General features: G+C 36.8%; 1 protein-coding gene across 1 annotated transcript in view; it reads left to right on the forward strand.

Annotated features, from left to right (window-relative positions):
- The window catches only part of SENP8 (SUMO peptidase family member, NEDD8 specific), a 39,790-nt gene extending 27,431 nt beyond the window's left edge, over positions 1–12,359 (forward strand). Inside the window, exon 2 of the mRNA XM_004459157.5 lies at positions 10,597–12,359. Coding sequence (XP_004459214.1) covers positions 10,633–11,271 — 639 coding nt within the window. The 5' untranslated portion in view covers positions 10,597–10,632 and the 3' untranslated portion in view covers positions 11,272–12,359. The remainder of the gene's footprint in view (positions 1–10,596) is intronic.
- The last annotated feature ends 3,181 nt before the right edge of the window (positions 12,360–15,540 follow it).

The raw sequence follows: 15,540 nt of genomic DNA on the forward strand, positions 1-15,540 counted from the left end.
ATAATAATAAATTTATTTTTATGGACCAAGGGAAACATTCAAAAATTTACTGAGGCAATAACTGCACAACTCTGTGATGAAAATGAGAACCACTGAGTATATATTTTGAATAGAATGTAGAAGACATGAAACTGTATAATACAGTGAACCGTGTGGTAGAAGATGGACTGCAGTTAACAATACAAGTAAGTGTGTTCTCTCATGAACTATAACAAATGTACAATACTGATACATAGTGTTAATAATAGAGGGTGCATAGAAAAAATATGGTAAGTGTATGCTATGGGCCATAGTTAAGTGGTAATAGTCTGTAGTCTGATGATGTTCTTTCATAATCTGTAACAAATGTTCCACAAAAATGTAAGGTGTTGGTGAAGGGGTGATATATGGGAATTCTGTACATTATGCATAATTGTTTTGTAGGTGCACAACTTTTCATAAATAACACAAAAAAATAAAAACCTCAGCAAAGAAAAGCCCAGGACCAGATGGATTCACAAGGTAAATCTACCAAACATTCCAAGAAGACTTAACTCTAAATCTGCTCAAACTTCAAAAAAATTGAAGATTAGGGAACACTCCCTCACGCATTCTTTAAGTCAACATTACCTTCATACCAAAGCAAGATAAAAATGAAAGGAGAAAAGAAGAACACAGACCAATATATCTTATGAATATAAATGCAGAATTCCTCAACAAAATACTAACAAACCAAATCCAATGGCATGTTAAAGTAATTATACTCTACACTCAAATGGGATTTATCCCTGGTATGCAAGGTTGGTTCAACATACAATCAATTAATGTAATATACCATATTAATAGAATGAGGAGGAAAAAACCCACATGGTCATCTCAATCAATGCACAAAAGACATTTGACAAAATATATCATCTTTCTTGATAAAAACATTTAGAACACTAGGAATAGAAAGAAACTTTGTCAGGCTGATAAAGGGCATATATGAAAAGCCCACCCATCCTACTTAATGGTAAAAGACTGAAACCTTGCCCTCTAATATCAGGAACAAGGCAAAGATGCCCACTGTCACCGCTGTTATTCAATATTTGTACTGGAAATTCTTGTCCAGAGCTATTAGACAAGAAAAAGAAACAAAGGCATCCAAATTAGAAAGGAAAAAGTAAAACTTTCCTATTTGCAGATGACATGATCCTGTATACAGAAAATCCTGAAGACTCTACAACAAAGCTCTTAGAGCTAATAAACAAAGTCAGCAAATAGTGGGGTGCGTAGTCAACACTCAGAAATCACTAGTGTTTCTATACACAAGCATGAACAATCAGAATAAGAAATCAAGGAAAAAATTCCATTCACAATAGCAACTAAAAGAATCAAATATCTAGGAATAAATTTAACCAAGGATGTAAAAGACTTGTACACAAAAAGCAGTAAAAAATTGCTAAAAAGAAAATTAAATAAAACTTAAATAAGGGAAGGATATTCTGTATTCATGAATTGGAAGACTAAATATCATTAAGATGTCAAACTACCCAAAACAACTTATAGTTTCAGTGTGATCTAATTCAAAATGTCAACAACCAGAGTAATGAAATTATTCTAAAGTTTTTGAGATGATGAATGTACAACATTGTGATTATACTAAAAGCCATTGATTATACACTTTGGATAGAATAGCCAGAAACAGCAGCTGTGTACAATGGCAGAACATAAAGAGACTGAGAGGTGAGGAAATTTCTTGTTTGTTTGTTTTTTGTTTATGATTATTATTTAAATAATGAAAATATTCTAATAACGATTGAAATGATAAATGTACAACTATGTGCTTATACCAAATATCATTGATTGTACACTTTGGATGAACTGTATGTTTTGTTAATATGTATCAATAAAATTGATTTGTTTTAAAAAAATTTTTCAATAACCTTTACAGAAATGGAAAAGCCTATCATCGAATATATATGAAAGAGTAAGGGGGCCTGACTAATCAAAACTATCTTGAAAAAGAAGAATGAAGTTGGAGGACTTGTACTTACCAATCTTAAAACTTATTATAAAGCCACAGTAATCAAAACAGCACAGTACTGGCATGAGGGCAGACATGTAGACCAATGGAACTGAACAAAGCTCAGAAAATGAACCATCACATTTATGGCCAACTGATTTTTGACACGGTGGGAAAGACTACTCCATTGGGAATAGTCTCTTCAATAAATGGTGCTGGGAAGACTGGATCTCCATTTGAAGGAAAAAAAAAAAAGAGGCCCCTACCTCACATCATAACAAAAATCAACTCAAAGGAAGCAGATGTGGCTTAAGTGGTGGGCTTCTGCTTTCCACATGGGACGTCCCTGGTTCAGTTCCTAGTGCTCCAGGAGAAGGCAAGGTGGCACGGCAGACAGATGAAGGAGCGGATGCAACAAGATAATGTAACAAAAGAAACACCCAAGAGGAAAGACAGTGAGAGGCACAACAAACCAGGGAGCTGAGATGGCTCAGGTGATTGAGCTACTTCTCTTCCACATAGGAGGTATCCCAGGTTCAGTTCCTAGTGCCTCCTAAAGAGAAGACAAGCAGACACAGCAAATGGACATAGCAGAAAGTGGCCACAAACAAAAACAGTAGAAAGTGACCGCAAACAATGAGGGGGGAAGATATAAATAAATTTAAAAATTTTTTTTTTAAATCAACTAAAAATGAAACAAGGATCTAATATAAAAGCTAGAGCCATCAAACTCCTGGAAGAAAACATAGGCAAGCATCCTTAAGGACCTTGTGTTACACAGTGTTTTCTTAAACTTTGCACCCAAACCACAAACAACAAAAGAAAAAAATACATAAATGAGAACTCATCAAAATAAAAAATGTTTGTTCCTCAAAGCAAAGTAAAAAGACAACATACAATAGGAGAAAATATTTGGAAACCACATATCCAATAAAGGATTAATATCCAGTGTATATAAAGAAATCCTTCAGCTTAACAACAAAAAGACAACTCAATTTAAAAATGGGCAAAAGACTTGAAGTCCTCTCCAAAGAAGATAGGAAATCGTCAAAAAGCACATGAAAAGGTGTTCAACATTATTAACTAGCAGGGAATGCAAATCAAAACCACTATGTGATACCATTTCAAACCCATTAAAATGGCTGCTATTAATAAAAATTTTTTTAAAAAAACAGAAAAGAAAAAGTGTTGGAGAAGAAGCGGATATGGCTTGGGGTTAAGAACCCACCTCCCACATGGGACATCCCGCGTTCGGTTCCTGAGAAAACAAAACAACAAACAAAACAAAAAAGCAATTCAGGGAAGCTGCTGTGGCTTCATTGTTGAGCGCCAGCTTTCCACATACAAGGTCCAGGGTTCATTCCCTGGCCCCCAGTATCTAAAAAAAAAAAAAAAAAAAAAAAAGTGTTGAAGAGAATGTAGAGATAATAGGAACATTCATTAGTTGCTGGTGGGAATGTAAAATGGAAGACGTTTGGCCGTTCCTCACAAAGCTAAGTACAGAGCTGCCATATGACCTAGAAATCCCACTGCTAGGTGAACTGAAAGCGGGGACTTGGTATTTGCACACTGATGTTCATAGCAGCATTATTCACAATTGCCATAAGATGTAAGTAAACCCAAGTGTTCCGTCAACCAATGAATGAATAAATAAAATGTGGTATATATACACAATGTAATATTATTAATCTTTGAAAAGGAATGAAATCCTGATACATGCAAGAATATGGATGACCTTGAAGCTGTCATGTTGAGTGAAATAAGCTAGACATAGGACAAATATTGTATCGTATCAATTTGAAAGAATTAGAATAAGCAAATTCATAGAGTCAGAATCTAGAATATAGATTACCAGGGCACAGGGTGGGTATTGGGAATGGAAGTTAAGGCTTAAAATGTACAGGGTTCCTATTGGAATGATGGAAATCTTCAGTAATGGATGGTGGTGATGGTAACAGCATTGTGAACACATTTAACAGCACTGAAATATATATATATGAATATAATGAAAAGGGGAAATGTTAGATTGTATATATGGCAACAATAATTTTTTTTAAAATCCATGCAAGTGCACTATATAGTGAAACTCTAAAGTTAAACCAATTCGTAATTACTAATACAATTATGAAAATAAGCTATCATCAATTGTAACATGTTCCACACCAATGCAGTACTGATGGTGGGGTGGTATATGGGAATCCTGTGTTTTATGCATAATTGTTCTATAAACATACAACTCCTCTAGTAAAGGAGAGAGGAGAGAGTAATATAACTAAAAACAAAAAAACAGGTGCCCAGGCTACCCCCAGAGAGAGAAAGCAAGTGTTGTGTATGCTCTTACTGTGCACTCCTTGCTAGAAAAACTATTTCTCTTAGTCTAAATCCCTCTGTTTACAGATGATAAGGCTGAGACCCAGAGAGGTAAATAACATATCCAGAGTCAAACAACTGTTAATTGCAGATCTGAACTGAATCCCAGATCTTCTGACTCCCAAACTAATGTTTTTTCCTAAGGAGCAGCAGCTTCTTCCATTACTTATATCAACAGATAATCAGAATGGCTCCTGTTGATTTGTAAATTTTCCCTTTGATTTAGTTTTTATTACTTTTTTATTTACCTTGCTTTTTATAAGAAATATTAATATAATAGGAATTTTAAAGATTTTAAAGGGTTAATATGAAGAAGTATTTTTTGTTAAATAATTAAACACATAGTATAGCATTCTATACTATGAACTCGGTAATAGCTTCTTTAGCTACAGAAATTGGGAGATATAATAAACTAAGCTCTTTAATCACAGGGTGTATATACACAGACAACACATTAATATCATAGCTTCACTCTGCAGTTTGAGAGAACAACTTTTCCTAGAGTTAGTATTCACTGTTATACAAATGGTATAGCACAAAATCAGAGTCATGCCCTGGCTACTTCTGGCCTCGGTGGCTTTGTGGCTTTATATACAAATACATCCTTCATTATTTTTTTTAAGATTTATTTTACTTATCCGCACCGCCTCCCCTTGCCACTTGCTTGCTGTCTGCTCTCTCTGTCCATTTTCTGTGCATTCTCCTGTGTCTGCTTGTCTCCCTTTGTTGCATCATCTTGCTGTGCCAGCTCTCCATGGGCATGGGCTGTCAGCCCTCCACGGGCACGGGCCGGCTTGCCAACCCATATGGTAGACAGGAGCCCATTTGATTGAGCCACATCCACTTCCCCAAATACTTTATTTTTAAAAATCTTTAGGGAAACGGACTTTGGCCCAGTGGTTAGGGCGTCCGTCTACCACATGGGAGGCCCGCGGTTCAAGCCCCGGGCCTCCTTGACCCGTGTGGAGCTGGCCCATGCGCAGTGCTGATGCGTGCAAGGAGTGCCGTGCCACACAGGGGTGTCCCCCGCGTAGGGGAGCCCCACGCGTCCTTGCGCCCATAGGGAGAGCCGCTCAGCGCGAAGGAGGGAGCAGCCTGCCGAGGAATGGCGCCGCCCACACTTCCCGTGCCGCTGACGACAACAGAAGCGGACAAAGAAACAAGATGCAGCAAAAAGACACAGAAAACAGACAACCGGGGGAGGGGAGGGGAATTAAATAAATAAAAATAAATCTTTAAAAAAAAATAAAAAATAAAAAAAATAAAAATAAAAAATCTTTAGAGTCCTTTACTACCACACAAAAATAGGGATCAGAGAAGGGAACCACCTTTTTTTGAGTGTGTAATATATACGAGACCACTTTTTATTTTAAAGTTATTTTGAAATATTTTCAAACTTAAGGACAGTTACAAAAATAATATGAACCTCATGCAGAGAAATCCAACACACCTTTCTCCTCTCAGATATCCAAATCCACCAGTTTTTACATTTGCCATATCATTCTATCAGCTCACCCTTTTATCTATCCTATTAATCCATTTTCTGAACACTTGAGTGCAGGTTGTTCCTAGGATTTTTTTAATTTAATTTACTTAACACTGTGCAGTAGGTTTTATTATTACCTTTTTACTGATAATGAAAATGAAGCCCTTGAAAATGTATGAAGTCACTTACTCAGAGTCACATAAATAGCAAGTGGCAGAGTCAGAGCCTAGACTCAAATCCTTCTAGCCCAAAAATATGTGGTGTTTTTTTCCTCTTTTGAACATAGAGCTATAATATATTTTGTAGGATTTGACAAAACTGTGAAGACTCTTCCCGATTCACTCACCTTCCTTGTTACTCCCCCAGTCTTCTTACCATCCCAAATACACAGGTCTTTTCATTTATTAATCAAGAAAGGAACACACACACACCAAAAAAATGGGAATATTATACATGGTACAAACCTCTTAAGAAGCCTCATTTTTCTTTTTCCCTAATCTTTTTTTCTGACTCCGTTTTTATAACACTTCATTCACCTGGCAAATATTTTTTGCACTTTAGATATGCTAGGCATGGTGCTCACTCTTATCAAAGGAAAATATTTTTAAGCTAGTTCTAGATGGCTCTTGATTCTTTTGCAAGGTCCCCTTCCCTTTCCCCCACCCCATTAATAATGGTATCAGCACCTCCCAGACATCCCAGCTGAAACCCCCTAAGCTGTTTCTTATTCTTTCTTCTTTTCTTACCACTGTCTTCTAATTATTTGCTGAGTCTTACAGATTCTCTGCCTACAATATCTTTTACTCTCTGCTCCTACCACCATTTCCCCTGGTTTAGGTCATTATCTTCCACTTTGACTTTGTATTAATCTCTACCTCTTAACTGTTTCCCTACCAATTATTCCTAAATATTTTTGCTGAATTATTAATCTTCCTAAAGCATTGACTAGCCAATAATGGCTCCCCATTTCCTATAAAATAGATTCCAAACTCCATCTTTACCTGGAATTCCATTTGTCTCCCTTGGCTTCTAATAAACTTCCTGCAGTCCAAACACCACTGCTCCTACTCCATTCCAGACAGACAGTTCTCCTCAGTATTCCCAACATTCTTAAGTGTACTTTTCTTGCCTCTGCCTTTTCCTTAATGCCGTTCTCCGTGCATCCAACTCCTACTTTCCCTTCAAGACACCTCTTTTATTGGGAAGCGGACTTGGCTCAATGGATAGAGCATCTGCCTACCACATAGGAGGTCCAGGGTTCAAACCCAGGGCCTCCTAGCCCATGTGGTGAGCTGGCCCATGCACAGTGCTGATACGCACAAGGAGTGCTATGCCACGCAGGGGTGTCGCCTGCATAGAGGAGCCCCACATGCAAGGAGTGCGCCCCATAAGGAGAGCTGCCCTGCATGAAAAAAAGTCCAGCCTGCCCAGGAGTGGCGCCGTACACACGGATAGCTTACACAACAAGATGATGCATTGAAAAAGAGACACAGATTCCGGTGCTGCTGATAATACAAGTAGACACAGAGGAACACACAGTGAATGGACAGAGAGCAAACAACCGGGGGAGAGGAGGGATAAAGAAAAAAAAAGAGACCTCTTTTATGCCATTTTCTCCTTTGAAGCCTTTCCTGATCACTCCTTCCTGTTGGCCCTATTATTCTGAATTCTGATACATTTTATTTGTCCTCATGTTTCTTACCTCATTGACTCTAGGCTGCCTAATACATCTTTGTATCTCCTGTAATACCTAATGTTAGGTACTCAGTAGATCTTTATTGTCTAAAAGAATTATATATCCATTACATTCATATAACATACTGGGCTTAAACTCAGTGAGGGTAGGAACCATGGCTCTTTTATTCTTTTTCTTTATTTCTAGCCTCTTAAACATAGGAAACACTGTTAAATGAAATATGTTACAGTTATCATTAATGGAACATAAATTTCCTAATGACACTGGATATCTCATACTACTTTTTTGTAGTATTTTAAAAATCTTAGTTACCTATATTCTTCATTTTATATTCCTAAATACCCTCTGATAAAGATCAGGTATAATATTCTCATTTTATAGAAAGGAAACTGAGGCTTAAAAAAATTAAATAGTTTGTGGCCACACAGCCAAAGAGTAACAAAATTGAGTTTAAAATTCAAGTCTTCAGAAGTGAGCTTTAGAGTTCTTTTTCTTGATCAAGGTATGTTTGGTCAAAGGCTAGTTTGGTATTATACCATTTGCTTTAGAATTTTTTGGATTCAACTATTAAAATCATACTGTATGGAGTAACATTAGGGCCTTAATGGACTCTTTGTGCACTGGGTGTTTTAAAAATCAAATAAGCAAGCACAAAAACTGTTTTCTGAAGAGACTCTTGACCCTGCCTGTGGACACTCACTCCAAGGAGGGATGACTGTCTAGTCAGGCACTCATCTCCTCGTGGACTTCTGTGCTCAGTTAGGTTGGCTTTTAAGTTGTGGGTCTAATTTCAGCTAGCAACATAGAGTAACAAGTCTCTACTTATTTGCCAGACAGTACAATCTGGCACTCACCAGTACACAGTATTCATTGAAAGCATGGGGCAAAATACTGTATTCAGGGAAGCTTGCTTGGGGCAAATTCATAAACTCTTAGATCAGGTCAGAGCAACTGCAAATGAGGTACCTAGCCTCCACAAAATGCTTTTACTAGGTTGCTGTTTGTTCATTTTACATCAAAGGATATTAAAGATCATTATAAGAAACAATCCTAGGAAACTATTGCATCTATGATAAAGGATATTGTGGGATATTATTCATGATACACCATGTCTTTTATGAAAATTTCTTGAGAGAAAACTGACTTAAATACAAAGTATACTTTTACTTCTCAGCAAATGCTTTGTTTTACTTTATGGACTTTGTGAATGTTTAACTTAATGCTTTCAGGTTAACAGCCAAAAGCTTCAAGCCAAATTTGTGGTCAGCATATAAGAAATGTGCTTTATGCCTCGTTAACTTCATTCCTGGCTCAAGTTTATGTTTCTGCTCTGGTTATTCTTTCTTGGAAGATCCTAATTCATGCTTTTTTTTTTTTTTTAAGGAGGTATCAGGGATTGAACCCAGAACCTTGTACAGGAAGCAGGCCCTCAACCACTGAGCTATATCCACTCCCCAATGCCATTTATTTTTTATATGTACGAGTTCATAAATATCCTTAAATTGTTTCTGAAATTTTCAGATTATGAGGTAGTATGTGCACATAAAACCATCTTGGGTCCTTCTTAGTTATCTCATTTACTTTAGCTTTTTTCTTTAGGGGTGTATTTCTTTTTCTGCGTTAAGTTTTTGCAGGGTTTTGATTACTTGAAAATGGTTATATTACAAAATTTTATGGTATTAATAGTATAATTAAGTGGTAAAATAACTGATCTAATGGCCAGAATTAATTAAATTGATGTTGTAAATCTAACCCCTTCTTTTATAGCAACATTACTTTTTTTTTACAATATGCTTTGTTTTGTACTCTGTTCGCATGTGACAGTTTATTGCTATGTGATCTTTAGAATTTTAGAACTGTTATTATGCTGCCAAGTCAGTGCTGTTAACTATCTTGTAGGCTTAAATATTATCTCCGACATCCATCAGACTTCTTGTCTTTGTGAGCACCCAACCTTGTATGATCATGAACATATTAATCTCATCATACAGCTTGTCTTGCTTTTGCTATGTATTAGTCACGATTTTGTTCAGACAATGTAATACGAATGGATATTTGTTTCCATACCTCCTTTGCTTTGATAGATTTGGAGCTCTGTCAGGATTTTCTGATTATCTTACTAATATCCAGTTGATAGCATTAATGTTTGTACAATATTTTATACTCTTTTAATACCTTCAAGTAAAATTATTTGGCCTTCTCTACAAATCTGAAATATGTAAGTCCTTTTTAAAGATGACAACAAAAAAAGCCAGAATTTTTGAAATGACTTACCCAAGATGACACCAGCAAATCGGTGGCAGAACTAAGACTATAGACCCTGGTCTCCTGGTCTCCTGATTCCTATGCCATACTTCCCTTCAACATCAAAAGAATTTCTGACTTATGTTAACAACACTACATTGTCTTTATCTTACCCTTTGAGGGGAAATGGGCAAAGACAAGTTATGTCACTAGTCCTCATAGCTGAGCAAAATCAGGAATGAATTTCATTTATATTACTGTCATGATTTTCTGTTCTTGAAATTATAGTTCCTTTTAACTACAACTGTAATCACTGCCACTTTCCATTATAGAATGAGGAAGCAATATTTTATCTTATCTCTTGAAAATTTATGTTGAAATGGAAACTCTTTCCCTTGGTAATTCGTAACTTTTTTCTTCAGATTCTGAAAATTCATCTTTGATATAAAAATAATTTGCCATTATTATTATGCATAGTCATTAAAAGACCAATATACAGTTAATGCTGTGGTTTTGGGTAAAATATTAGCTATAACTTTAATCATTTATTGTCTGCATTTAAGGAGGAAATTAAAAATTCATTCTTACTGTTTCAGCATGGAGCATTTCCACAGTTTCCATATAAGTAATTGTTCACATACATTATATAAGTTAGGGTTTCTCAAGTGTTTACTCAACCAGGCATTGTTGCTAAGGACTTTACTAATATACTTCATCTTTACCACAACCCTGTAAGAGTAGCTTCTGTTTATGATCCCCATTTTACAGAGAGGCATCATATTTAACAGTAAATATTGTCTTCTGTGTCTCCTTTAGCTTCTGGAGTTTTGGAGCAGCCCTGGTTCATAAAGAATGGACCCTGTAGTCTTGAGTTACATGGACAGTCTACTGCGACAATCAGATGTCTCACTATTGGATCCTCCACGCTGGCTAAATGACCATATTATTGGATTTGCCTTTGAGTACTTTGCCAATAGTCAATTTCATGACTGCTCTGATCAAGTCTGCTTCATCAGCCCTGAAGTCACCCAGTTCATCAAGTGTACCAGCAACCCAGTAGAGATCGCTATGTTCCTTGAACCCCTGGACCTCCCCCACAAGAGAATTGTGTTTTTAGCCATCAATGATAATTCTAACCAGGCAGCTGGGGGAACCCACTGGAGTTTGTTGGTTTATCTCCAAGATAAAAATAGCTTTTCTCATTATGATTCCCAGAGCAGGAGCAACTCAATCCATGCAAAGCAGGTAGCAGAGAAACTGGAGGCTTTCTTAGGCAGAAAAGGAGACAAGCTGGCCTTTGTAGAAGAGAAAGCTCCTGTTCAACAAAACAGCTACGACTGTGGGATGTATGTGATATGTAACACTGAGGCCTTATGTCAGAACTTCTTTAGGCAGCAGCCAGAAGCATTACTTCAGCTACTCACACCTACATACATCACAAAAAAGAGGGGAGAATGGAAAAATCTCATTGCCAGACTTGCTGAAAATTAGCTGTTGAAGTATATTTGTGACTTTTGAAGTCTCCTCTTTCTGCCTGTCCCCATTTATTGGATGGCTGCAATCTTAGTGCCTAAGGGAAGATGTCTGGTAGAGGGAAGGTTAACATTCTTACATTTTCTTGAAAGACTATCATTCTCTGCACTATCCCTGTGGTAAGTTTCACTGTAACTCTTGACTTAAGAGCAGTATGTTCTGTGAAAATATCTTGAAGTTATGCACCAAAACCTTAAAAGTATTAATTACATTCATTACACATGAGTTTCAAAAAGGACTTTTCTTTTCCTGTTCGTATAAAATTAAGTTCCTTGTCATCTCCCATATCAGTATTGGCCTGTTCCAAAGTAAAAGCAATGATCTGTAAAACCAAGAATACATGAAATCCAAAGGAATGAACCTTAGTGAAAAAAGTGTCAACTGAAATGCAAGAAGAAAACTAGAAGAACTAAAACCTTGTTACACAACCCACATATTTAAAGAGATTCAGTGGCTGGAAGCAGATGAAGACCTGACTTCATTCAAGACCTAATATGAGAATCAGTTATTAAAATCTGTGATATCTCTTCCTTTCATCACGCAAAGGTTTCCCCAGCTCTTTGTTTAAACTTTGCAAATATTTGATAAAGATGATATTAGCTCTTCTTCCCACATTCCTGAAATGCTTTAAGAAAGGGGGACTCTTGAGTAACTTCATTAAAATAAATGGCATAAAAGACCTCTTACTCAGCCATCAGGTCAGCTTGCTACTCTGGATTGGTCATAGCTTTTACCTTGTTTATTTGCCATGCACACACTCCCTCCTTGTACCTAAAGTTCTGTAATTCTAAAACTCAAAGTTGATAATTCCTCAAGGTTACCTGTTATTTAAGATTAATATTTCTACTTTCTGGTAGTTATATTTTGTCCTCTCCTCTCCTTAATCTGGCAGAATCATTTTCAGTTTTGCCACAGTGATTTCAGAAATATTGTATCTGAAACTTACAGATTTAGAGTTGATATTTTCATTTAATTCAAAATGCAGAAAATATAATTGGGAAAATGTGGAACCGAGAGTAAAAAGAAATGCTTTCCCTCCAAAAGTACTGATGTGTTTTTTTTTTTCAGTTATTTAAAATAATTAACAACCAGATAATATGTTGAGTATGCACATTAATTCTACTCTGAATGGGAATTAGATTTCAATGCATATGAGACTTGAAAACCAAAGATCAGTTTCTGCCATGGTACTCCTTGAGCCACTCCTAGACTAGCCCTGCCTCCAGCCCTCAAGACCTAAAATAACCTCTCCACCCAGTGACCGCTGAAGCAGTAACTCAGTTCCTTTTAGCCAGGAAGGAAAAACACAGTAAGTAAATGCAGGTTACCAAGCAGACCCAAGTGACATTGAAATTAAAACTAAAGTCAAAAAGACAGCTGCAGAGAAAGATTCCATGCCAAGTCAGTGTGTTATGGATTAAAAGGAGACCTAATGAAAGGGGACAGGAAAAAGATTAGGAATTGGCAGTCAGCCATAAAGGTGAAATAGGAGTGACACCAGGTGGTGATAAGCCAGGAGTTCAGACAAAGATAAGAAAACAATACTAGTTCAATAACTTGATTTAGGCACCTAGTCTAGGCTATGAAGGAGAAAGTCAAATCCTCCCTGAGACAAGTTAGTGTCTTTTGATAATGCAACATATTTATTTAAATGTCAAGAATTTCTCCCATTTGAGAGTTAATTACAACTGAGAGCAATCTTAACACCCTTAGATTTGTGACAGTTGCATTTTTTTAACTAGTTTTTATTTCATCCATTTCTTAATTTTCTTTTCTTTTTTTTCTTTTTAAACTAGCTAAGTCTTTAAAAAAGAAAATCCAAGGTCTCCTGTCCCAAATACACAGCATGACTTGACTATGTCACAGATTTGCCTCCTATAAAACTTCAAGTATGCCATTTGTGTTAATATTACATTTAAAAGTTTATTTGTAAACAGTGGATCCTCATTATTTGTCGATTCTGTATTTGAGAGCTTTTCATTCCACCACTTTAAACAGGAAAGCTGAAAACATTTACAGAAACTTAAGTGCTGTGTTGTTAGAAAGAGCATAAGTTTTTAAATCAAATCCCAGCTCTGTCAGTTATTAATGTATACCTCAGACAAGTTTGAGATTCAGTGGCCTCATCTGCAAAATGAAGATTGTAGTCTCTTTAAACAGCTACTATAAGAATTAAATAAATTAGCTTAAGTAAAGCATAAATTTTGTTTCTCCTCTAGTTCCATTTTAAGACTAACAGCTAGTTTGAAAACTTAGTTTTATATTGCAGTGCAGCTAAAGAGTTGTATAAAAAAACAGCCTGATGAGTGCTGTTATATAGAAAAGAAAAATTATTAAAGGGTGGTAAAGAATACAAACTATTAGCAACAGCAAACTTTTTGCTATTCTGTAATGTGCAAGGTCTTGAAATATATCATCTTGTTGAATTCTCATGTTTTCCCTGTAAACTAGGTATTTCATTTTATAGATAAGGAAACAAATTCAGAGAAGCTAAATCACATGACAGAGTAACAGGGCCAAGACTCAGATGCAGGGCCCAGCTCCTCTTCTCACACTCCACCTGCTCCACTCTCCTTCTCCCAGAAAATGTGGAAAGAACTCCATGCTTGAGCATTCTAAATGTAATCTCACCTGACTTTCTGAATTTCATAAATTAGCAGTGGTATGTCAGGAACCAAGAATAAGAAATTGTCATCTTAATTACCTGCCAGGTAGCAGAACTTATGCAATTACTGGCTTTGTTTTATATATTATATTTGGATCAGTTCTTTACAACCACTTCATGATCTAATAAGGCATTTTAAAAGCATTACATTTTACTTACGTTAAATCACTTTTCAGAATTCATGTATATTAAAGATGGGAAGTAGAACATCTCCACTGCCTCTTTTCCATCAGCATTTAAATGTGTTAAGCCATCTTGCAGGGAAAAAAATTAAAAATGAGGGCTCAAAGAAATTGCATCAAATAACTAGGACTAAGCAAAGTTGGAACACTGCTGACAAGAGATTGGTCCCTAAATTCCAAGTGAGCCAAATGAAATTCCACTACAGAGAAACCAAATGCTAAAGGCAGTTAAATGAAATTTTCTTACATAGGGAAAACCTTGACATGTCAGAGTGCCAAAGTAAATGGTAGCCATCTTTAGTGTCAGCAGTAGGGAAGTGTTATCATCACCCTGGAAAAAAATTAATCTTAGATCCTGCAGTGTGCGTTAAAAGGAGAGAAGACAAGGCTACTTCCTTGATCTTTTCCTTTCATGTATCCAAACCAAGCAACCAGTATTTAAAAGAAACCCCTTCCCCATGATGCAAACTCAGCCAAGGTTTTCGGCCCTAGGCCACACTTCCCTAGCCAGCTCACCATCCAGCCTGCCACAGCTGCTGCCTCAGTCTTCATTCCTCAAATGTGCAAAGCCCTCCCCTCCTCCCTCACTCTCCTAGTTTAAAGAGAAAATAGAAGCTACCAAACAAGAACTCTTTCAACTTTCCTGACACCAAATTTACAAATCTACCTGTCTCTGCACCCATCCTTGAGCCTTCCACACTTCTGTTACACTGACCCTCAGAGCTAAACCTGATCCCTCCACTTGTGCGTAGGGACCTTTGGCAATCTCCTTCCCCATGCACACACATCTTTACTGGCTCTTTTCCATTAGAATTTAAATGTGTTAAGCTTCTCCCACCTTTCATTTCAAAATAGCTAAAAATATAATCCTATATCTCCCTGTAGATACTGACCCCCCCCCCCCCCCCCCCCCGCTTCACAGCCAGATCTAAATTGTCTATAGTCAGTGTAACCATACCTCACTTCCCTCCCATTTGTCAACCCACTTTAACCTGCATTCCGCCCCATCACTAAGTATATATAAGGATAGGAATAAAATCCTATTTCAATTACTATTGACATGAGCATAGCCTAGACCATGAAAAAGTTACATCCTTTCTGGAACAAGTTGCTGTCTTTCTGATAATGCGAAGTGTCACATTTCCAATAACGTCCCTAGTAGCTCTTAGCTTATTAGATCTCTCAGCAGACGTTAGACCTCCGTTTCAAACCACCAGAAGGAACACTGTCCTGGTTTCCTCTTCTCTGATCACTCTCATATTTTCATTTGCTAGTTTCCTTTCTACTTACTTTAAATTCTGAGATTTGTCCCATAAGCCCTCTTCTCCTCACTTTGTACGAACTTCCCAGGCTCTCTCCTCTACTCCCAAGTCCAATGAT

Source organism: Dasypus novemcinctus, chromosome 3 (genome assembly GCF_030445035.2).
Source record: "Dasypus novemcinctus isolate mDasNov1 chromosome 3, mDasNov1.1.hap2, whole genome shotgun sequence".
NCBI lineage: Eukaryota > Metazoa > Chordata > Mammalia > Cingulata > Dasypodidae > Dasypus > Dasypus novemcinctus.